The sequence below is a fragment of the Lissotriton vulgaris genome, chromosome 6 (genome assembly GCF_964263255.1).
Source record: "Lissotriton vulgaris chromosome 6, aLisVul1.2, whole genome shotgun sequence".
Lineage (NCBI taxonomy): Eukaryota > Metazoa > Chordata > Amphibia > Caudata > Salamandridae > Lissotriton > Lissotriton vulgaris.
In genome coordinates, this window is record NC_141694.1 from 909,217,717 (window position 1) to 909,241,104 (window position 23,388).

At 48.6% G+C, this 23,388-nt stretch overlaps 1 protein-coding gene across 6 annotated transcripts in view; it reads right to left on the reverse strand.

The window, feature by feature from the left end:
• BIRC6 (baculoviral IAP repeat containing 6) overlaps nt 1-23,388 on the reverse strand; it is a 2,386,688-nt gene that overhangs the window by 669,421 nt on the left and 1,693,879 nt on the right. For all 6 annotated transcript variants that reach the window (XM_086926902.1, XM_086926900.1, XM_086926901.1 and 3 more), the window contains one exon: nt 7,826-7,955. In XM_086926902.1, coding sequence (XP_086783028.1) covers nt 7,826-7,955 — 130 coding nt within the window. The remainder of the gene's footprint in view (nt 1-7,825; nt 7,956-23,388) is intronic.

The window sequence follows — 23,388 nt, forward strand, 5'->3', positions numbered from 1 at the left end:
TACTACAGCCACCAGTACTACCAGTACCACCACTACCAGTACCACCACTACCAGTGCTACCACTACCAGTACTACCACTACCAGTACTACCACTACTAGCAGTACCACAACCACCACCACTACTACCAGTACTACCACCATCAGTACTACCAGTACTAACACCACCAGAGTAGTGAGTAGAGTAGTGAGTAGAGTAGTGAGTGCAGATTAGTGAGTAGTGAGTGCAGAGTAGTGAGTAGAGTAGTGAGTAGTGAGTAGAGTAGTGAGTAGAGTAGTGAGTAGAGTAGTGAGTAGAGTAGTGAGCAGTGATTAGAGTAGTGATTAGAGTAGTGCAGAGTAGTGCAGAGTAGTGCGTAGAGTAGTGAGTAGAGTAGTGAGTAGAGTAGTGAGTAGTGAGTAGAGTAGTGAGTGCAGAGTAGTGAGTGCAGAGTAGTGAGTAGAGTAGTGAGTAGTGAGTAGAGTAGTGAGTAGAGTAGTGAGTAGAGTAGTGAGTAGAGTAGTGAGTAGAGTAGTGAGTAGAGTAGTGAGTAGAGTAGTGAGTAGAGTAGTGAGTAGAGTAGTGAGTAGAGTGAGTAGAGTAGTGAGTAGAGTAGTGAGTAGAGTAGTGAGGGCAGAGTAGTGAGGGCAGAGTAGTGAGGGCAGAGTAGTGAGGGCAGAGTAGTGAGGGCAGAGTAGTGAGTAGAGTAGTGAGTAGAGTAGTGAGTAGAGTAGTGAGTAGAGTAGTGAGTAGAGTAGTGAGTAGTGAGTAGAGTAGTGAGTGAGTAGAGTAGTGAGTAGAGTAGTGAGTAGAGTAGTGAGTGCAGAGTAGTGAGTGCAGAGTAGTGAGTGCAGAGTAGTGAGTGCAGAGTAGTGAGTAGAGTAGTGAGTAGAGTAGTGAGTAGAGTAGTGAGTAGAGTAGTGAGTAGAGTAGTGAGTAGAGAGTGCAGAGTAGTGAGTAGTGAGTGCAGAGTAGTGAGTAGTGAGTAGAGTAGTGAGTAGAGTAGTGAGTAGAGTAGTGAGTAGAGTAGTGAGTAGTGAGTAGAGTAGTGAGTAGTGAGTAGAGTAGTGAGTAGTGAGTAGAGTAGTGAGTAGTGAGTAGAGTAGTGAGTAGAGTAGTGAGTAGTGAGTAGAGTAGTGAGTAGAGTAGTGAGTAGAGTAGTGAGTAGTGAGTAGAGTAGTGAGTAGAGTAGAGTAGTGAGTAGAGTAGTGAGTAGTGAGTGCAGAGTAGTGAGTAGAGCAGTGAGTAGTGAGTAGAGTAGTGAGTAGTGAGTGCAGAGTAGTGAGTAGAGTAGTGAGTAGAGTAGTGAGTAGTGAGTAGAGTAGTGAGTAGAGTAGTGAGTAGAGTAGTGAGTAGAGTAGTGAGTAGAGTAGTGAGTAGAGAGTAGAGTAGTGAGTAGTGAGTAGAGTAGTGAGTAGAGTAGTGAGGGCAGAGTAGTGAGGGCAGAGTAGTGAGGGCAGAGTAGTGAGTGCAAAGTAGTGAGTGCAAAGTAGTGAGTAGAGTAGTGAGTAGTGAGTAGTGAGTAGAGTAGTGAGTAGAGTAGTGGGCGCAGAGTAGTGAGGGCAGAGTAGTGAGGGCAGAGTAGTGAGGGCAGAGTAGTGAGGGCAAAGTAGTGAGTAGAGTAGTGAGTAGTGAGTAGAGTAGTGAGTAGAGTAGTGAGTAGTGAGTAGAGTAGTGAGTAGATTAGTGAGTACAGAGTAGTGAGTAGTGATTGCAGAGTAGTGAGTAGGGAGTAGTGAGTAGAGTAGTGAGTAGAGTAGTGAGTATTGAGTGCAGAGTAGTGAATAGTGAGTAGAGTAGTGAATAGTGAGTAGAGTAGTGAATAGTGAGTAGAGTAGTGAATAGTGAGTAGAGTAGTGAGTACAGAGTAGTGAGTACAGAGTAGTGAGTACAGAGTAGTGAGTACAGAGTAGTGAGTACAGAGTAATGAGTAGAGTAGTGAGTAGTGAGTAGGACATCACAGGCAGCAGCTGTGCAAGCTTCTTACACTCACAAGGAGACCACAGGCAGCTGAGGTGCAATCTTCTCCCACTCACAAGAACGACATCACGGGCAGCAGCAGTGCAAGCTTCTTACACTCACAAGGAGACCACAGGCAGCAGAGGTGCAAGCTTCTCACACTCACAAGAAGGACATCACAGGCAGTAACGGTGCAATATTCTCACACTCACAAGGAGATCACTGGCAGTACACACCACATGAACACACTCCATAACACATAGCAACAATACATTGGCATTTACAATGCCATTAGCCCAAACTCAAATAAATCCGAGCCCGATTGCATTTCTAATGCTTGTTTGTTTTAGGGCAGCAGGTGCAGTTGCAATGGGACCCTAGGCTCATAACACTCCAATTATAGGGCATAGTGTTTTTGGTCCGTTTCGGTTTTGGTTTGATATATTTGTACTTTTTAAGTCTCACATATAGCGTAGATTATGAGTTACAGAAAAATACCCCTGAAATGATCTCCTAAGCACTGTCCCGGAGCTCACCCCTGCCTCTCCCAATCTCCCTTTTCTTGCAATACATTTTTGGAGGGGGGCAGATTTCAAAACATTGTACTTAGGGGGGCTTAGAGCAAAAAAGGGAATATTCTATTCAACTGCATCTTCTGAACCCCCAGGCACCAGACTAGATTCAGATATTATTCTAAGCATTGCTTCTGTGTATATCAGAAGGTGCCGTCTTGCAGCAATGTAAGTTTTGCCCTGCCTCACAAGTGATGTCAGAGCCACATATATTCACCTGCCATGCCCACTGACATTAGTTTCTGTCTTGTCTTGGTCTGCGGAGCTTAGTAACTGATCAGATGTGACAGTGTGCACATCTCTATATCTACGAGTTACTTACCTTCGATAATGATGTATCTGAAGAGACGATTCTAGCTGTAGATTCCTTAACGTAGAATATTCGCCAGGTGTGAGACTGGACCTGGAAAACGTTCTTGCCCAGCATCCCTGTGTGCTGAGGGGGAGGAGCCACGTGACTCCGCCAGACTTCCTCCGTGGTCCTGAAGTCAGCGAGGTCACATAAGCCCCACCCCGGCGCGCTGACATCAGTTTGCTTCGGTTAACTTTTCCGTGCCACAAAGCGGAGCCATCACAACAAAACTGAGGAGAGCATGGGAACAGTGTGCGAAAAGCCAGAAGACCAAATAGAGAAAGAAATACAAAAGCTGAGAAACACCGCCAGGTGGCACCAAGGCACCAGAAGGCAGACCAGAGTAGGGAAAGAGCAGGGCACCACTCTGAAGTACAGCCAGTGCAACCAAGGCGACAGGACCAAGAGACAGGAAGCACTAGAAGGCCAGAGCAGCGAAGCCACAGCAAGAAAAGCATAAGCACCGTACTGTAGGACCACCCTGCAAGCTAAGGCGAGAGCCATCCTGGAGGCACAATCAGGAGAAAGTGCCGTGACAGAAAGAAGAAAGGAAAGAAATAGAGAGAGAGAGGGGGAGAGAGAGAGAGAGAGAGAGGGGGAGAGAGAGAGAGGGGGAGAGGGGGAGAGAGAGAGAGAGAGGGAGAGGGGGAGAGAGAGAGGGAGAGGGAGAGGGAGAGGGAGACTGCAACTACAACCCCTAGGGGGAGGACCACAAGCCCGGAACAAAGGAGAAACAGTAATGCACCCCCAGACTATGCTGTCAAAGATGGTCATACCGCCCGAAAGGATGAAGAGGCCAAGGACAGGTTAAAGAACCCCCAACAAAGAAGACCAGGAGGGGATCAGAACTCTAACAGAGAAAAAGAGCCAAAGTAGGCCCTCATGCTGGAGAATCAGCCGGGAGGATACCTGACAGGAAGAAAAGGAAGAGGACACCCATAGAAGACAAGACGCCCAGAGGGAGGCGATTGCAGAAAACCCAAGCAGAGAGTCCTTGCAGAACGGGGAGGAAGGGTGGGTCGTGAAGGAATCTGCAGCTAGAATAGTTGTTGATCCGACGCCACTACCGGCGCTACTTGCCCGTCCTAGAGATCGGCGTACAGGCATATTAGATTCGCTAAACGCTGTGACGCATACCTGGTAACACCTTATGGACGCCCAGGCTTTCTCACTGTTGTACGCCCCGGAAGCGAAATTGCCTTGGTGCACATGGCTTAGCCCTTGTAGAGACAGAGGTGTCCTAACTGCACTTGCGAAACTGAATCTCACCACCATGGGCGACCTCTTTGCCAATGGCACGGCTTGCACCTGGGAAGACGTACATACAGGAGACGACTCGGGCGCCCTAGTTCTCCTTCGTTTTCAGTTCCACAGGGTGATACATGCCTTACGGGAGCTGCTGGGACAGGACATGACGGAGCCGCAAGTGGTATTGACGTACGACTTTATAGTCTCTGCCAAGACACCAGCTCAATTAATATTGCGTCTTTATCGAATCAAGCTAGCGGAGCGGACAACGCACTATGCGAAACCACGTTTGGCACACTGATCTCCCAGAAGACAAATGGGGATATTGTTGCGCTAGTGTTAAGAAAGTATCGCTCAATGGCCGCCACCGCCTAATGCACTTTAAATTCCTTAATAGGGTCTACTATACCCCGAGCGGCTGTTCAGATACGGCTTGCGAGAAAGCCCTTGCTGTGAGAGGTGCAGAGCACAAATCAGCGGACTTTCTGCATCTGGCCTGGTTGTGCCTGAAGGTGGCAGACTTCTGGCTGGCAGTGTACAAAGAGGTGAATGAGATTACTGGTCTGTCGTTAACCCACTCCCCGCTACTGGCCATATTGGGATATTCTAAGGACATTGCACCGGCATTACGGAGACTGGTAGATATGGCCTTTTTAATTGCCAAATGATGCGTTGCGCTCACCTGGATGCGTGGCCCGACCCCGACGATGGCTAGATGGACAAATGACATGCTCGATTGTTGAACGCTAACGGGGCTATACAGCGAGTTACTCCCTCCCCATAACTGACCTAAGAATTACTGGGCGCTGTACCTGGAGAGGAGGCCTGTACGAGGGGATGGCGACTCGAGTGACACACACTCAGTAATTGAAACAGAAAACACACGGGAAGATGGATCATTACACGATACCATAGAGACACTACCTTAGGCAATTAGAATTGTGCCCTTGATACTGGCAAGGAGACGGAAGGAGTGCGCACTGATAATTCCAATAAAGTTGGGAGGGTGGTAATATATTGTATATGGGATGACAATTCGAACTGGGGCTGGGGTGGTACTGTCGCCTTTGAACAATGTGTTCTTGTCACAAAGTTACTGTAATGATATTACCTTGCACGTGCCAATTTTGCGTTATTTGATTGTATATTGTTGAAATGCCAATAAACAAATTAATTTTAAAAAAAAGTTTTAAAAAACTTGGGACTGAAGAAACAGCAGCGGAAAGTAACACAGGAATCCCAGCCTCCCTTTGATGGACTATAGGAAGCTCTTCAGAACTAAGTGAATTGCCCACAACTCCAGCAGGTTTATGTAGAGGAAGGAGTCTGCTGGAGTCATTTGATCTCCACCTCTTCCAAATGACCTCCCCAACCAAGCAGTGACAAACAAGTTACTTACCTTCGGTAAAGCCTTTTCTGATAGAGGCTATCTAGCTGCAGATTCCTTACCTTAGAATATACCCCAGGCCTCAGACTGGGCCGGGAAAGTTTTTGAGCAGTCTCCTTGTATACTGGTAGGTGGTGCAATTCGGCTAAGAGTGCCAACATTGTCCCCGCTGGAAGTGACGTGTATGGTACATATATAGGCACCACCCCAGTGTGCTGACCTCAGTTCATGACTATTACTCTGCACCATAAGCATAGAGCCAAACTAAGGTGGAATGAGGTGAGACCTAGGTGAGGTCCAGAAGGTGCCAATGTGAGGTCCAGAAGGATTGCTTTGATGAAAGAAATACAGTTCACAGAATGGCTAGGCAGGGAGGGTCGGTAAGGAATCTGCGGCTAGATTGAGTCCCTACCAGATAAGGAGTCACCAAAGGTAACTTGTTCATTTGATAGAGACTTCTAGCTGCAGAGTCATATACCTAGCAAACATATGAAAGCAATCTCTCAGAGGAGGTGGGCGTGCGGACTGGAGGACGGAATGCCTTTTTGCCGGACAGGTTTGTGTACACAATAATGTTTGTCAAATGTGTGCAGCGATGCCCAGGAAGAAGCTGCCCAGAATTGGGACCCAGTGTGCATTAGGACCTAGTGTGGACTTGGCTCCTCAGTGGATCTGGAGAAAGACCAAGTGATTCTGACCCCATCACTACTTCTCTGAAGACAGAAAGAGGGGACCAGTCCCACTTGGCTTCCTTGTGTTTCCTCTTTGACTTCGATTTGGACTTACCAGAAGACCTTGACTGAGATGAGGTACTGTAGCAAGAACAACCCCAGGAGCCGGTCTGCGCACTGAACATCAAATGAGAGCGGGACTTGCACAGTTTCTTCTGGTATTGGTGATGTACAGTTACGTCTTATATTCCTGAATCACCTCCCGATTGATAAAGGTTGTATTCCTCCCATGGTTTGAAGTCCATTCCCGAACCCAAAACACCAAAGGTATATCTTGTGCGGGTATGTCACAAATATTTGTTTGTGACTGTTATGGCAATTTTCAAATATTCTTGTTTAAGGCGAGGAAATTGTTCCCATGCACACTGCTTGAAGAATTTAAAGAAAAGTCTTGTCAACCTGATGAAGAAAAAGGTGAGTAGAACTCCAGATACATGTTTGAAAGCATGAAAAGAAAGGATGTGATGTTAGCACACAGTGATCGTACTTATATGCGGCTTCTGAAGTGTAGAACAGATGGAATGAAGTCAAAGCAGAGTTGCTTGCACAGCACCACATACAAGCATGCAAGAGCTCCTGTGTAAAGATTTCCAGACTAAGTCGGGGGATAGACCAAAGGCAAAGAATCTGTGTTTAAAATTATCTGTCAGAATGTTGACTTTTATCTCAAAACACATCTGCATGTTAATTTAATAGATTTCAAACTAGCATCGTTACGCATAAGGGTAGTGTGAACATAAATAGTTGCATTGGCATGAAGTGTTGTCGCACCAGACTCACAAAATCATAAATGTAGAAAAGAAAATTTCAAGTTCGAAAATGATAGGCTCAAATATCCTACTGCAATATACTTGAGAGTAAGGGTTAAAGATTGATGCAGAAAAAAACAGATGATTGACAATTATTGGCACTGTCCCGTTTAAAGCCGATACATTTTACAGTGCTTTTTTGTAACTTGAATATATTCACATCTTATACTGGACTACAACTGGACCATATCATAGTTTGCTTGCTCTTACTATGTGTCTAAAGGCTAAGTCAGGTGGGCTAAGTCAGTTCATTGTCTCAACAATCCTCAAAGTGCTTACATTACCAATGCTCACTGAAGTGGCACAGCAGCATTGAAACTTATATCTGCATTTCAGGTTCTCATAAACACTTAACTAAACACAACTCAAGTTGTGAGATTTTGGGGGTTAGTTTTGAAACAAGAGGTAGTTTAAAAGATGGGTATTAGATAAAAGAAAGAAAATATTCCCATAGCCTGTAAAGTAAATGTTTTCATTGGAAAGAAACAGAACATAAACAGAAAACTGAAATACAGGTGAAAGTTTATAATATAAGGTTTTTAAAAATTGGAACATATTTATCTAACAAAAAAATATTAGAAACACGTAAACCCTATTGGCAAAAAAATTCAATCTTTTTGATACTTTCTCTTTTCTGGTCAGGATTTCACATACCTCAACAGCGCTCTGAGCTGTGGATACACATAGGCTGCCAGCGATATAAAAAAATCAAACTGAATACTAAAATTGTAATCAGAGGTGCTTTTTTCTGGTTAGCCATAAAAAAAATTGCATGCAATTACAAACTTGCCTGAGACACGGTCAAGTACTTCAGCCAACGTTGTGGAGATGGGCAAGTGAATAGTGCGGAATTTGTGTCCTGCTCCATACATTGGATGTTGAATCACATGGCTGGTAGCATTAATTCTACCTTTATATAGCTACCAAAGAAAAACAAGAAATAACAGCTTTAAATTATACAGGTACAAAGAAAACAGATCTATTCAAATAAACCGAACTAAGTACATAACTTATGTTGGTGAAATGTGTTGTGGCGAATATTTATCTTCCTGCAGAATCACCATTTTTACAAATAGACAGCAAAGGAAGAGTTAAGTTGTAGAGCTTCTAACAGACTTACACGTGGATCAGGATGGAGGCTAAAGTTGACTTAATAGAGTAGAATAGGTCCATGCACTTCATCTAAAGACAACATTCAACTTCTAGAAAGACAATGTCTGAGCCTACGTCACATCAGTCCCAACAACTTTTCCCCATGCCAAACCGAAGGTACGAAAAATATGATTGCTCAATAAAATAGCACTACGGGGCCATGCATAGGCATGAAAAATTGTAATTGTAATTGCATTTGTATAGCGCTTACTACCTCTGATGAGGCGTTGAAACCCTTTTTTCAGAAGTAGAACACTACTCCGGGGCCCATAGAGGATTAGTGTAGTGAAACATGCAAGTAAATTTAAAGTGGTGGATAGGTTAGTCAGTTATTTGTATTCGGAAGGATAGCAGAAGGATGGATGAGGAAAAAAGGTTTGCATTTATATAGCGCTTGTTACCACTAATGGGGTGTTAAAGCACGCTACTCCGGGAACCCATAAAGAATTATTGGTGAATTAGAATGGTGAAATATGAAAGTAATTTGAGTGGCGGATATTAGTCAGACATTTGGCTTGAGGAGAATAGCGGAGGGATAGAAGGGGAAGCACGCTACTCCGGAACCCATAAAGGATTAGTGTTGAAATTAGTATAGTGAAATATGAAGTCATTTGTGTGGTGGATATGTTATTCAGTTATATGGAGAGAGAAGGATAGGTGGCAGGATAGAAGAGGGAAACATGTTTGTATTTATATAGCGCTTGCTACCCCTGGTTGGGGTTTGAAGCGCTTTTTTGGCAAGTAGCATGCTACTCTGGAACCCATAAGGATTAGTGTCAAATTAGTATGGTGAAACATGAAATTAATTTGAGTGGTGGATATGTTACTCAGTTATTTGGATTGAGAAGGGTTGGGGAGGGGTAGAAAAGGAAAAAAAGTTTTTGCATTTATATAGCGCTTGTAACCCTGATGGGGTGTTGAAACGCTTTATTGGCGAATAGCATGCTACTATGAAACCCATAAAAAATTAGTGGTGAGTTAGTATAGTGGAAATGAAATTTGAGAAGTGAACATGTTAGTCTGTTATTTTGATTGGAAAGGATAGTGGAGGGATAGAAGAGTGAAGGATTTATTTTTTTATTTATTTTTTTAGATCATAGCAGTAGGAGGAGGCTTTTGGATGAGTAAAAAGGGGTTTTGGAGGGTAAGAGTTTAGAGGGGTTTGGTTTGGGGGATCGGTGTAGTAAAAGAGGTGTCAGAAAATGCAAGGATGGGTAGAGTAGGAGAGAATCTAGAAAGGGTTATTTTGGGGATCATAGAGGTGGTATGAGGTTTGGGATAAATGAGGGAGTGGATGTAGAGGATATATTGATAGATGTATAGGATGAGAGAGAGAGTAGTGCATTGGAAAGGGCAGGAGAAAGTAGTTTGAGACGAGTCAGAATGTTGGGCTAGACGATACATTGAGAGAAGTATAGGCTACAAAATAGGGTAGTGCATTGGAAATGCCAAATTACAAGAAAGTGATAAATGAACAAGTTACTTACCTTCGGTAACGATATATCTGTAAGAAACATTAGTTAGTGTTAGATTCCTTACCTTAGAATATCCCCAGGCGTCAGTCTGGATCCGGAAACTTTTGCGTAGCAGTACCCCTGCGCGTCGGTAGGCGTCGTCTGCAGGCGTCCCCTGCGGCTCCGCGTCCGTCGTCGGCGTCGTGCGCCGTGATGACGTCGCTGGAGTACATAGACGCCGCCTCCGCGCGCTGACGTCAGTTCTTTGCACACAGCATTTCCGCGCCAGGAGACGCAGAGCCATGAGAGAACCAACACTGGTGCCATGTAAAAACTAGGGCCCTGAAAGGGATGACCTTAACCCTAGGTATCAGTTCGCAGAACGGGGAGGATGGGTGGGTTCGGTAAGGAATCTAACACTAACTAATGTTTCTTACAGATATATCGTTACCGAAGGTAAGTAACTTGTTCATCTGAAAGAAACACGTTAGTGTTCGATTCCTTACCTTAGAATACATACCCCAGCAATACCAACCCCGGTGGTGGGTCTGCGAACCAATACAAACTACACCAGAAAGTCCTGGAGGACAGAACGGCCAAAGAAGCCATCCCTCCGGACTTGGCTGTCCAGGCAGTAGTGCCTCGCAAAGGTGTGCAGCGAGGCCCACGTAGCCGCTTGGCAAATGTCCTGCAAGGGGACTCCCCGGCCCAGGGCAGTGGTAGCCGCCGTGGCCCGAGTGGAATGGGCCCTCAGCCCAACAGGAGGCTCCTTCCGAGCCAAAGAGTAGCACGCTTTGATGCAGAGGACGACCCATCGAGAGATGGTTCGTTTACAGACCGCCCGTCCCTTCTTCGCACCCACGTAGCCAACAAACAGTTGGTCATCCACCCGGAACTGGCGTGTGCGATCCATGTAAAATGAAAGCGCACGTTTTGGGTCCAGACGATGGAGCCGCTCTTCATCCTTTGAAGGATGCGGAGGCGGGAAGAAGGAAGGGAGGGTGATGGACTGCCCGATGTGAAAGGCCGAAACAACCTTGGGCAGGAAAGAAGGTCTAGTCCTCAGAACCACCTTATCAGGATGAATGGACAGGAAAGGAGGTTGGACAGAAAGAGCCTGGAGCTCACTCACTCTCCTGGCAGAGGTGATGGCAACCAGGAAAGCCGTCTTTAAAGTCAGGAGACGGAGAGGACAAGAATGAAGGGGCTCAAAGGGAGCACACATCAGGAAAGTTAGAACCAGGTTCAAATCCCACTGAGGCATCACAAACGGAACAGGTGGAAACATGTGAGTGATGCCTTTCAAGAATCGAGTTACAATCGGGGATTTGAACAAAGAAGGCTGATCAGGAAGCCTCAAAAAGGCTGAAAGGGCAGAAAGGTAGCCCTTGATAGTGCCCAGAGCAGAGCCCTGCCGGGCAAGAGAAAGAAGAAACAGAAGAACCTCCGAAAGAGGGGCAGAAAGAGGATCCACAGCCTTTGCTGTGCACCATGCCACAAATCTGTTCCACCGACAGGCGTATACCGACTTAGTGGAGGGACGCCTGGCTGCCAGAATAACATCACAGACTTCAGGAGGCAAGTCAAATGGCCTCAACTGCCGCCGCTCAATCTCCAAGCATGGAGGTGGAGACTGGACAGGTTCGGGTGGAGGACCGTCCCCTGCTGCTGCGACAGAAGGTCCTCCTGAAGGGGCAGGCGGATCGGGGGACCGACTGACATGCTGAGTAGCTCGGGATACCAGTACCTTCGAGCCCAGTCCGGAGCCACAAGGATAACTTGGGCCCGGTCGCGCCTGATCTTCTTCAGCACTCTGGGCAGAAGTGGTATAGGCGGAAAGGCGTATAACAGACCGCAACTCCACTCGCGCCGAAAGGCGTCGCCGTGCGAGTGCCGTCTTGGAAACTCCAACGCGCAGAACTGATGACATTGCGCGTTCTCTTCGGTGGCGAATAGATCTAACCAAGGCTCTCCCCATTGCAGAAAGATGCCTTGCGCCACGTCCGAGTTCAGACGCCATTCGTGATCCATCGAGCACCGACGGCTGAGTTCGTCCGCCCTGGCGTTCAGAGAACCTGCCAGGTGTTGAACCGTCAGAGTCACGCCCTGACGTTCCAGCCATTGCCAGAGGCGCAGAGCCTCCTGGCAAAGGGTCCACGACAGTGACTGGAAATGCAAGCAGAGCCTACACGCAGGATGCACTGCTCCTAGGAGAAAATATTCTCACAAAGTAAACATATGATAAAATACTAATGAATAAAAGATCTATACCTAGATATTACCAACATAAATTTTATTTTTCACGATGATTATTCAGTAATAATCCTGTCTTTTCAACTCATCTTGCTGATCATGCAATGAAGTCTTTACATGAATCTATGTGGTTCATAAAAAGAGCCAAATACAAATATATATGTGACTTTATGAGCCACTATGCTTCAAGTTAATCCATTTGAAGAAATAACATTAAATGTAGTTGCTTGTTGTCGCCCGATGCATTTCGGGAAGCCCTGTTCCCTTCTTCAGGGGCGAATACCAGCTGGAGGGTGGTGAATAATACGATCTCTGTGTCTTCCCTGGTATCTATCACGTTAAAACACTGGAGACTTAGGTGACTATAAGTAGATCCAGTTACTCATGCTTAAAACAGGACCGTTCTGTAATATGCGTAGAAAGCTCTTCACAATTTTAAGGAGGAATCGGTTCTATCATGAACTCGGAATTATCCTCGTGAGTTTAATGGTGGACTCCGGTGAGATGATGAACGCGACGACACACGCGACGGTAAAATCCTGATGCGGAATCGTGTGTCGTCGCGTTCATCATCTCACCGGAGTCCACCATTAAACTCACGAGGATAATTCCGAGTTCATGATAGAACCGATTCCTCCTTAAAATTGTGAAGAGCTTTCTACGCATATTACAGAACGGTCCTGTTTTAAGCATGAGTAACTGGATCTACTTATAGTCACCTAAGTCTCCAGTGTTTTAACGTGATAGATACCAGGGAAGACACAGAGATCGTATTATTCACCACCCTCCAGCTGGTATTCGCCCCTGAAGAAGGGAACAGGGCTTCCCGAAATGCATCGGGCGACAACAAGCAACTACATTTAATGTTATTTCTTCAAATGGATTAACTTGAAGCATAGTGGCTCATAAAGTCACATATATATTTGTATTTGGCTCTTTTTATGAACCACATAGATTCATGTAAAGACTTCATTGCATGATCAGCAAGATGAGTTGAAAAGACAGGATTATTACTGAATAATCATCGTGAAAAATAAAATTTATGTTGGTAATATCTAGGTATAGATCTTTTATTCATTAGTATTTTATCATATGTTTACTTTGTGAGAATATTTTCTCCTAGGAACAGTGCATCCTGCGTGTAGGCTCTGCTTGCATTTCCAGTCACTGTTTTGGTACTATGTAGCCAACATAGTCTAGCAGTTTGCACCCTTAGTTCATTTTGCTAAATTGTTATAAATTTGAGTGCTCCTCTTTCTTTGTAATTGTAAAAGGGTCCACGACCCCACACCGCCCTGTTTGTTGCAGTACCACATGGCGGTGGTGTTGTCGGTGAACACCTGCACCACACTCCCGTTGACAAAGGGGAGGAATGCCTTCAGTGCCAGACGAATCGCCCGCAGCTCCAACAGGTTGATATGGAGCCGGGACTCCGCCGGAGACCAGATGCCTCTGATCTCTGCCTCTCCCAAGTGGCCACCCCAGCCCTGGAGGGACGCGTCCGTCACGACAACGTGCTCCGGTTGGGGAAGGGAGAGGGACTTGCCCCTGACCCAATCGCGGTCCGTAAGCCACCACTGCAGTTGTCTCGCAGTGCCCTCCGAGATCAAGACGTGGTCGGACAAGTTGCCCTGATGCTGGGCCCACTGAAACTTCAGGTCCCACTGCAGAGCCCGCATCCGCCACCGAGCGTGATGCACCAGAAGGATGCAGGAAGCCATCAGTCCCAGCAGCCGCAGCGTCAACCTGACCGAAACCCGGGATAGCGGCTGAAAGATGGGAATCAAAGCCCGAATATCCCGAACCCGCCGTTCCGGAGGATAAACCCGAAACTGCGCCGAGTCCAGAACCGCTCCGATGAAAAGGAGCTTTTGAGAGGGACACAGGTGTGATTTCGGCACATTGATGGAGAACCCCAGGTCGTGCAAGAGGTCTGCCGTCATCTGAAGGTGGTGGACGACTGTCTGGGGCGAGCCCGCCTTCAACAACCAGTCGTCTAGGTAGGGGAAGACTGAAACCCCCAACCTGCGCAGATGGGCTGCGACCACCGCCATCACCTTTGTGAACACCCGTGGGGCGCTGGTAAGGCCGAAGGGAAGCACGATAAACTGAAAATGCTCCTGGCCTACCGTGAACCGCAGGTAACGCCGGTGGGCCGGCAGGACGGGGATGTGAAAATAGGCGTCCTGCAAGTCCAACGCTACCATCCAGTCTTGCGGGTCTAGAGCAGCCAAGACCTGAGCTAACGTCAACATCTTGAACTTCTCCTTCCGGAGGAAGCCGTTGACGTTCCTTAGATCCAAGATAGGACGTAGGCCCCCCTTGTCCTTCTTGGGCACCAGAAAGTAGTGGGAATAACAACCACGCCCTACTTCTGGCCCAGGAACGCGCTCGATGGCCCCCTTGGCCAAGAGGGCCGTAACTTCCTCCTCCAGAAGTGTCAAGTGGTCCCCCGACACACGGCGGTTCTGCGGTGGCATGGCTGGAGGAGAGGTCTCGAAGGGGAGGGAGTAGCCCCTTCGGACGATTTGCAGCACCCACCTGTCCGAAGTGATCGCGCGCCAGTGAGCGTGGTGATGGCGAACCCTGCCACCCACTGGCGTCACATGGGGCCGAAAGCACGGACTAGGAGGATTTTGGGGTAGATGCTGCGGGGGAAGGTGTGGTCTGACCCCGCCGTTGTCCCCGACCGCCACCACGGCGGTTTCCACGGCCGCCACCGCGTTGGAAGGATTGTTGCGGCGCGTGGCTGGCAGCACGTGTGGGGGCGCCCCTTCCTTGGCCACGAAAGGGACGAAACGAACCCGGTTGCTGACGCTGGGTCGAGAGACCCAAGGACTTGGCCGTGACCCTGGAGTCCTTGAAGCGTTCCAGCGCGTGGTCCGCTTTGTCACCGAACAGGTGACAGCCATCAAACGGCATGTCCATCAGGGTATTCTGGACATCAGCCGAAAAATTGGCGGATCTCAGCCAGGCGTGGCGACGAATCGCCACCGTCGTAGACATAGCCCTGCCCAGCGAGTCGGTCGTATCAAGACCACACCGAATTGAATATTTAGCTGCATCTCGGCCCTCAGCCACAGCCTGACCGAGCTTTGCCCGCACCTCCATGGGGCATTCTGGCAGCAGCTCCGCGACCGTATCCCACACAGAGTGGGTGTAGCGGCCCAAGAGGCAGGCGGTGTTGCAAGACCGCAGGCCCAAACTAATGGACGAGAAGACCTTTTTGCCAAACTGGTCATACCTCTTGGATTCCCGGTCGGGCGGTGCCGACGGGAATGCGGACTGGGAGGTCGAGGCCTGGATCACCAGACTCTCAGGAGTGGGGTGGGTAGACAGGTACTTGGGGTCGTCCGGACAAGGACGGTGGCGCCTGGCCACGTTCCGATCAACAGGCGCACCTGAAGCGGGCCTGGACCACGTGCCCAACAGAACGTCAGACAAGGCTTCATTAAACGGCAGCAGTGGCTCCAGTGGGCATGACTGCGGTTTGAAGACCTCGGTGAGGATGTTAGGCCTCACGGCCGCGACGGGGAGCTCAAGGTGTAAGGCCTTGGCAGCCCTCATCAGCACCACAGAATAGGCAGCTCCCTCCACCGATGCCACGGTTGGAGGAGAGATCAAACCAGGGTTAGGAGAGTCGTCCAAACCACTGGCATCCCCCAAGTCACCTGTCCAGTCCGGGTCATACTGGCACTCGCGAGCCAGAGGGTCCTCGGACCCCTCCCAACCTTCACCGTACTCCTCATCCTCTCCGTATTCGGAGTCAATGATGAAGACCGGCTCCTCGGGGTTCATGGGCCCCATCGGCGCCGGGACCGGCGTCGTGCGACGCCCGTCCGGCGCCGCGTCCGGCGTCGGAGAAGGTAAGGGGACGGCGCCGCCCGGAGCCGGCGCCGGAACCCCACCGCCGGCCGGAACCGGCAGCGGAGAACCGGCGCCGCGCGGGGGCGGCGTCGGGGGTAACCCCGATGGCAACGGCGCCGGGGAGGCCGGAAGACCAGCCGGCGCCGATCCCGAAGGCCCCTGCGGTGCCGGGGTCGGAGCCGTCGGCGGCGCCGGGGCCGGAGCACCCGACGGCGCCGAGGCAGGGACACCCGAACCGCTAGGGCCCCCAGACGGTAGCACTGGGCCCGAAGGCGCCGTAGGCCCCGTCGGAGAAGCGAGCGCCCTCATGGCCATGAGGAACGCCTCGATCTCCTCAGGCGTCGCGCCATGCCCAGGGACCGGAGGGTATGAGGCAGGCCGCGCCGGCGACTCTCGCGGAGCCGCGGGGTTGGGGTCACCCGAGCCCCCGGCCGCATCGCGCGAGCGTCGGGGGGAGTCGGGGGTACGATGACGACGCCCCGACTTCTTGTGCTTCTTACCTGACGAGCCTGACGAGTGGTGTCGACTTCCGGAGCGCCCGGCGCGGCTCAGCGACCGCTCCCTCGAACGCTCTCTCGACCTCCGGCCGGACCGGGACCGCTCCCGGTCCCGACGTGGGGCCGACACCCGGAGCTCCAGTAGCTTGCGGGACCGCTCCCGCCTAGCCTTGTTGGTAAGGGCCCGGCAGTCGACGCAGGAGTCCACGTCGTGGTCAGGGCCCAGACACCGGAGGCAGAGGCGGTGATGGTCTGTGACCGACATCGTGCGCTCACAGTCATCGCAATTCTTAAACCCAGGCATCCTATCAGGCACAGTAGAGGAAAAAACAATCGAAAAACTTGGTCAAAGACCGGAGTACTGCTCTTCAGATCTGCGTCCACTGGCGCGGAAAAAAGAAGAACTGACGTCAGCGCGCGGAGGCGGCGTCTATGTACTCCAGCGACGTCATCACGGCGCACGACGCCGACGACGGACGCGGAGCCGCAGGGGACGCCTGCAGACGACGCCTACCGACGCGCAGGGGTACTGCTACGCAAAAGTTTCCGGATCCAGACTGACGCCTGGGGATATTCTAAGGTAAGGAATCTAACACTAACGTGTTTCTTTCAGATATATAGATCCAGAAGTACACTGAAAGTATATAGATGCATAAAGGAGTTAAGTATATGTAGATTAAAGATATTGATAGAGGTACAGGATGAGAAATAGGGTAGTGCATTGGATATGCTTTTCTGGAGAAAAGTAACAGACACACAGATCCAAGTATATGGAGGTACATAGATGCACAATGGAAGCAAGTATATGTAGACCAAAGATTATTAGATGATTTTTTTTTTAACAACATAATTATTCTACATGTTTATACAAAGCAATACACTAAGATAGGTACCTATTTATAGTGAAAATAAATACTTCTATACTGAGGGTTATGTTGTAAATTTCTGTTTGCGTACGGTGCCTATGTGGGGAAGAGCCAATTCTTGAGTAGTTTTCGGAAGATAAGGTGGTTGTCGGTGGATCTTATGTTGGGGGGTAAAGAGTTCCATAGTTTGGCTGCTTGAACAGAGAAGGATGTGCCACCCATGGTTTTCTTCTTGTATCTCGGGATTTTGAGGCGAGATGCCCCTTTAGAGCGGAGGTTCCTTTGTTGAATGTGTTTGGTGATTTTATTCCTGATGAAGAGCGGTCCAATTCCATGTATCGCTTTGGGGGTGATACAAAGTAGCTTGAATGTGGATCTTCTGGCAACCAGTAACCAATGCAGGGCTTTCAAGGCAGGTGAGATGTGGTCTCGCGGTTTGATATGCAAGAGTAGTCTGGCAGCCGAGTTCTGAATCCGTTGTAGTCTTTTCATGGTCGTTAAAGGTGATCCGTGGTAGAGGCTATTGGCGTAATCGAGTTTGGACAGAACAATGGAGATGGTAGCTTGGACTTTGTGTGGAAATCCCAAATGAGGGAAAAATGTTCGCTGCGATTTTATAGTGAAAGCTTGATCTTGCTAGTTTGTCCACTTGGGCATTCATTGACAGCTTGGAGTCCATGGTCATTCTGAGGTTTCTTACTTCCTTCGATAATTTAGGTAGTGATCCCAGTTCATCAGGCCAGGCAGCAAGCGGATCATAATGTTTCCATTTGCCACACATGAGTATTGCTGTTTTGGAAGCATTCAATTTGAGATGGCTCTAAGTCATTCACAGCTCTGAGACAACTGAAAATTGGGGATTTTCTAATGTCTTTAGGGCATTCCAATTGAAGAAGTATTTGCGTGTCATATGCTAATGGTTATAGCACGTGAGGTGAAATTGATTGATCAGTTCTGGTAATGACTTCATGTAGATGTGGAAAAGCATGGGCGAGATGATAGAGCCTTGAGGGACCCCTGCTTTTGTGGAGTATAGTTTGGACGAGAAAGGTGGGGTATGGATGACATTAGTTCCTTTTCGAAGGTAGGACGCAATCCAGTCTAGAGTAGTTCCCTCTATTCCGGCTTCATAGAGTCTTTTTTTCCAGAGTGTCATGGTCAACCGTGTCAAAGGCAACTGAGAGGTCCAAGAGGAGTAGCGCAGCAACCCCGTTGCGGTCTACTGTATTCTTCAGGTCATCCCAGATGGCAAGGAGGGCACATTCAGTGCCTCTTCCCCGACGGAATCCTGTTTGGAAGTCTGAAAGTATGTGTGAGAAGTTGGCCTGATATATGATGCTCACTAGTTCTAGTGATCACCTTGTATCAGTCCAAACAACCCTTATGGTGATTGGTTGTAAGTCAACCTTATAGACCAGCTATCCTAATGGTAGCATGGACAAAAGCAGTCTTTAGGCTAAACTCTTTTGGCATGTGAAGCCAGCTGTTTTACCACATATAACCCGTTGAATACCAAGTGAAAGGACACCACACAGGTTGTTATGAAAATAAACAAGTATTTATTTACTAACATACACCTCTGAACTCTTTATGAGGTCAGAGGGCTAAGCACATGACAAACTCTTAGGAAAAATACGTTTAAGTTGCACGATTTACAATTGTGCCCTAGGGGCACGACAAACCATATACTAAGTAAGTGGAATGTGAAAGTCAATTAAAGGAATGGAGCCGTCCAGAGGCTGTAGGATCGCTGGGACCACGCTATACTAACTTGAGGTAAGTACTAGGAGGCCCACGGAACGCGTGTGCAGAGTGTGAACTCACACGCGAGATGCGTACAAACGTCTATGGACAGTACAGTTTTAAGAAAAAGGTGAGTACGGACGTCCCTGACTAGATAGGACCAAAACGACTGTGGAACTGGACACTAGGAGAGTCAAGCTACCCTTGAGCACCGAAATGCTCGTGTAACCTCACCCACAGGCTGCGGGTGCATAGGTGCCAAGTCGTGTCGGGTTCCGGCGTTGAAGTCTATGGAGCCTGGAGGAAAAGATGCTGCAGGCGGTCAGGAGGAAGATGTCCGGTGTGATCCAATGGTGGATCAGTGAAGAGAAGAACATGAAAGCAGAGGGGACAATGTTCAAAGTCACTAGCCAGTGACTGGAGTGGAACTAGAAGTGGAACCAGATGTCGTCGTGATCAGGTTAAGGTAGACGCTTGTCTCTGCAGCCACGTGGACCAGGTGGTGTCTTCGACGACCAGGATGGAGGCACGAGCTGTCCCACGCAGGCTCTCGCTGTCAGCGGTGTCGTCTTCGGATTCAGAGTCAACAGGCCTTGGCAAAGGCAACCCACGCGGTGAGTGGAAACGGCGTCTGGAGTGGACCAGGAGGGTCCGGGATGCTCCTCTTTTGGAAGGGAGCAAGGGCCAGTCTGGAGCAACCAGACCAGCAGTGAAGATTTCGCAGTTCGTCATCTAGGAGGCCACTAGCCAGCCGGCAAGTGACCAGACAACGCGTCGAGCAGCAAAGAGGCCGAAGGGCCCCATGCAGATCTCGTGGATGCTGGAGGGCTGGTCTTCGGTGCAGGAGCTGCTCGGGGTCGGGGCTTCCCAGTCCCCAAAGCACTTGGACGAGGTTACCTCAGAAGTCGTGCTGGAGCGAAGTGCTGCTTCTTTCAAGATGGCCGGTCCCACGTGTCTCGTCGCACCCACGGGTCTCAGCTGCGCTGCAGATGTGGGTTGAGGTCGGAGAGGTCTGGGAATCCGGGTCTCGTTGGGCTCTGAAGTCTGGATCCTTGCAGGAAGACGACAAAGGGAAGCCGCTGTACGCTGATGGTGCCTGCTTGTGCAGGGTGGACACTCCTTGCCCACAAGGGAGATTTTCTTCAGTCTTCTGTGGAGCAGAACGTCGAAGTCCAGAGTTTCTTCTTGTAAAGTTGATCAGGATAATCTAATCTGGAATGGGACCAGCTCCTACCTTTATTCGGCTAAAGGGCGCTGCACTAAGACTAGGTCCCTCTCCTCTGGGTGGGACCAGGAAGGGCGGTGGTTACACCCCCTTTCCTTTGTCCGGTCTTGCGCCAGCTCTGGGGCTGGAGTGCCCCAGGAACTGGTTTGGACCGGTGTATGCACAGGGACACCTTGTGTGCCCCAGGCATGTCTCATTCCTTTCAGCCCTGTCCTACCTAATACACAAAATCCTGTATGGGGTGGTGCTAGCACCTCCCAAGGCAGGAAACCCTTTGTCCAAGCCTCCCTCGCTGGAAGGACTCCCAGCAGCAGGAGGTCAGACTTGTGTCTGTGGTGGCAGCATCCATTTTGTGATGCTGAGGCTCGAGTTAACTTTAACCGGGGTTCACAGTTACATACATGTTGTGTCCCTCTAGAAGGGTGGAATGCTACCCCCGTCGCCAGAACTGGCGAGGGGGTAGTATTTCAATTCATATGACACCTTACTCGACATGTTTTGATAATGCTATACCAAAGTTAGCAATAACCACGAGGATTATAATGCACTTAAGAGTATATGGTATAGCGTTATCATGGAAACAGCTAAAGGTCTTGGTTCCGAAAGCTGCAGACAGGCTCAGCTCATGCTAGAGCACCATCTCACATAATTCCAAGCACTCTGCCTTCAGGATTGATAAGGCCTGCCATAGGAGTGACTGATAGAAGGATATGTGTCCATTTTAGGTTTAGATATAGGGATACTATATCTAAAGCAAAGGGTGATTACACCACCTTGCCCCAGCTGATTGATCAGCCAGTTGTGTCAGATTTGGATGGCCAGCCAGGGGTGGCATAATACATGCTGCAGCCCCTGGTAGGCCCTGGGTGCACCTAAGCCCTGGGTACCTAAGGTACACTGTACAGGGACTGATAAGGTGACTCAGAATCCAATTGGGTATGCACCTAAGGTACATGGAATCCATTTTACAGAGAGAGCAGTGGGCCTGGGGTCCTGAATAGCAGGGCCCCTGGTCAACTAAGTCGAAAAACCAGCAAAACACCAGGCAAAAGGTTGGGGGCAACCATAGTCAGATATCCACCCTCCTACACATGCTACCATTAGGATAGCTGGTCTATAAGGTTGACTTACAACCAATCACCATAAGGGTTGTTTGGTCTGATACAAGGTGATCACTAGAACTAGTGAGCATCATATAGCAGGCCAACTTCTCACACTCATCAATAGTCATAAGCACTGAATAGAGAAGCAAGCCCATACCCACTTCCTCGCGGATGAGCAGACAGTTACAATAATTATAAAACATAGCATCTAACAAGTTATTGTCCAAAAAAATTTTTGAGTGAGGCTTGCCCGAATTGGGCTTCCGCCTGTAGTTCACAGTAATGGCGTGTGAAAGTATGCACTGGGCGCCATGTGGCTTCTTTACAAATCTCTGCCATAGGAATGTTTCTAAGGAGAGCTGTGGTAGAAGCCTTTCCCCTGGTAGAATGGGCTTTAGGGTTGCCAGGAAGGACTCTATTGGCCAATTGATAGGACAAGGAAATACATGACACTATCCATCTAGAGATAGATCTCTTCGAAGCAGCAGATCCAGTATTTACAAACCCATAGTTTATAAACAGACGGTCCGTTTTTCTCAAGGTTTTTGTTTTGTCGAAGTAAAATTTCAAAACCCTCTTAAGATCCAATGAGTGGAGGGACCTTTCCAGCGGATTCGAAGGATTCGGAAAGAAAGTGGGGAGAGTGATTATCTGATTAATATGAAAATCCGAGGCTACCTTCGGTAGAAAACTCGGATGCATTCTTAGAACCACTCTGTTTGCATGAAAAACAATGTAGGGCTCTCTGCCACATAATGCCTGGATTTCACTTACTCTGCGAGCAGAGGTGATAGCAACCAAAAAAGCAGATTTCCATGTCAAATGTTGCAAAGAAACTCTATGAATAGGCTCGAAAGGAGCACCCATCAGTTTACTTTATAAAATGTTGAGCTCCCAAGGTGGCGATGGAGCTCTAACTGGAGGGTAAACCTTTTTTAATCCCTCGAGAAAGTCCTTGACCACAGGGATTTTAAAGAAAGAAATTTGGTTGTGATTTTCTATACGCTGTAATAGATGCAATAGCTGAAAATTTCAAACCAGATTTGGCCAAATACAGTAAATATGGTAAAAGCACCTGTTCCTGACCCCAGACGGGATCATGTCCACTGTTCGTACACCATAAGTAAAACCTCTTCCACTTAAAAGCATAGGATTGCCTTGTGGAGGGCCTCTTAGAATGTTCATACATTCTGGGGGTAAGTCTAAATGTCCGTATTGAAGGACTTCAGGAGCTATGCCGTCAACCGCAGGGATGATAGATTGGGGTGAAACACCTTCCCTTCGTTCTTGGATAGTAGATAGGGCCGGCATAGTAACCTCCTTTGTAGAACTTTTGATGGTTGAAGGAGATCCGGATACCACCACTGACGCGGCCATTCCCGAGCTATCAAAATCATTCTGGAATTGGTCCTGTAAAACTTGTTGATCACAGTGGGAATCATCAGAATTGGTGGAAAGGCGTACAGTAATGTCTGATACCAGTTTATCAAAAGGGCGTTGCCCCGAGATCCCGGTTGGGGAACCTGGATGCGAAGACAGGGCATTTTGCTTTTACTGCGTCTGCAAACAGGTCGATGTCTAGTGTTCCCCATTCTTGGAAGATGCTTTGAATTACTTTGTGGTTGAGAGACCAGTCGTGCACTTCAACGTATTCTCGGCTCAGGGCATCCCCTTGGACGTTGAGAGTCCCCGGAAGACTAGAATGCTCAAGTCTCTTGCAGGAAGCCACTTCCAGATGCATTGTGGTTGTGTTGTCCGTTAGAATCAGAAGGTTCTGAGATTGAAGTGACGGGTATAATGATTTGAGGGCTAGGTGCAGTGCTCTGAACTCCAAGAGATTGATATGATTAGTTTATTCCGTCTCCAACCATAGGCCTTGAACTTGAAGACCCCCCATGTGAGCACCCCATCCCTGGAGTGATGCATCCTTGACTATTGTTTGTGCAGGAGGGTCCAGGTGAAAGGGGACTCCTTTCATGAGGTTGGATCTCTTCATCCACCATTTGATGGAATCCTTGGTCGATTGAGAGAGAAGCACCTGATCGTCCCAGCGTCCTGACACGTGCATCCATTGATCTTCCAGTGATTGCTGAAACGGACACATGTTCAGCCTGGATTTCGGAACAATGAAGATGCATGATGCCATTGATCCCAGCAGTGATGACACCTGTCTGACTGTGGGACAATGTGTGA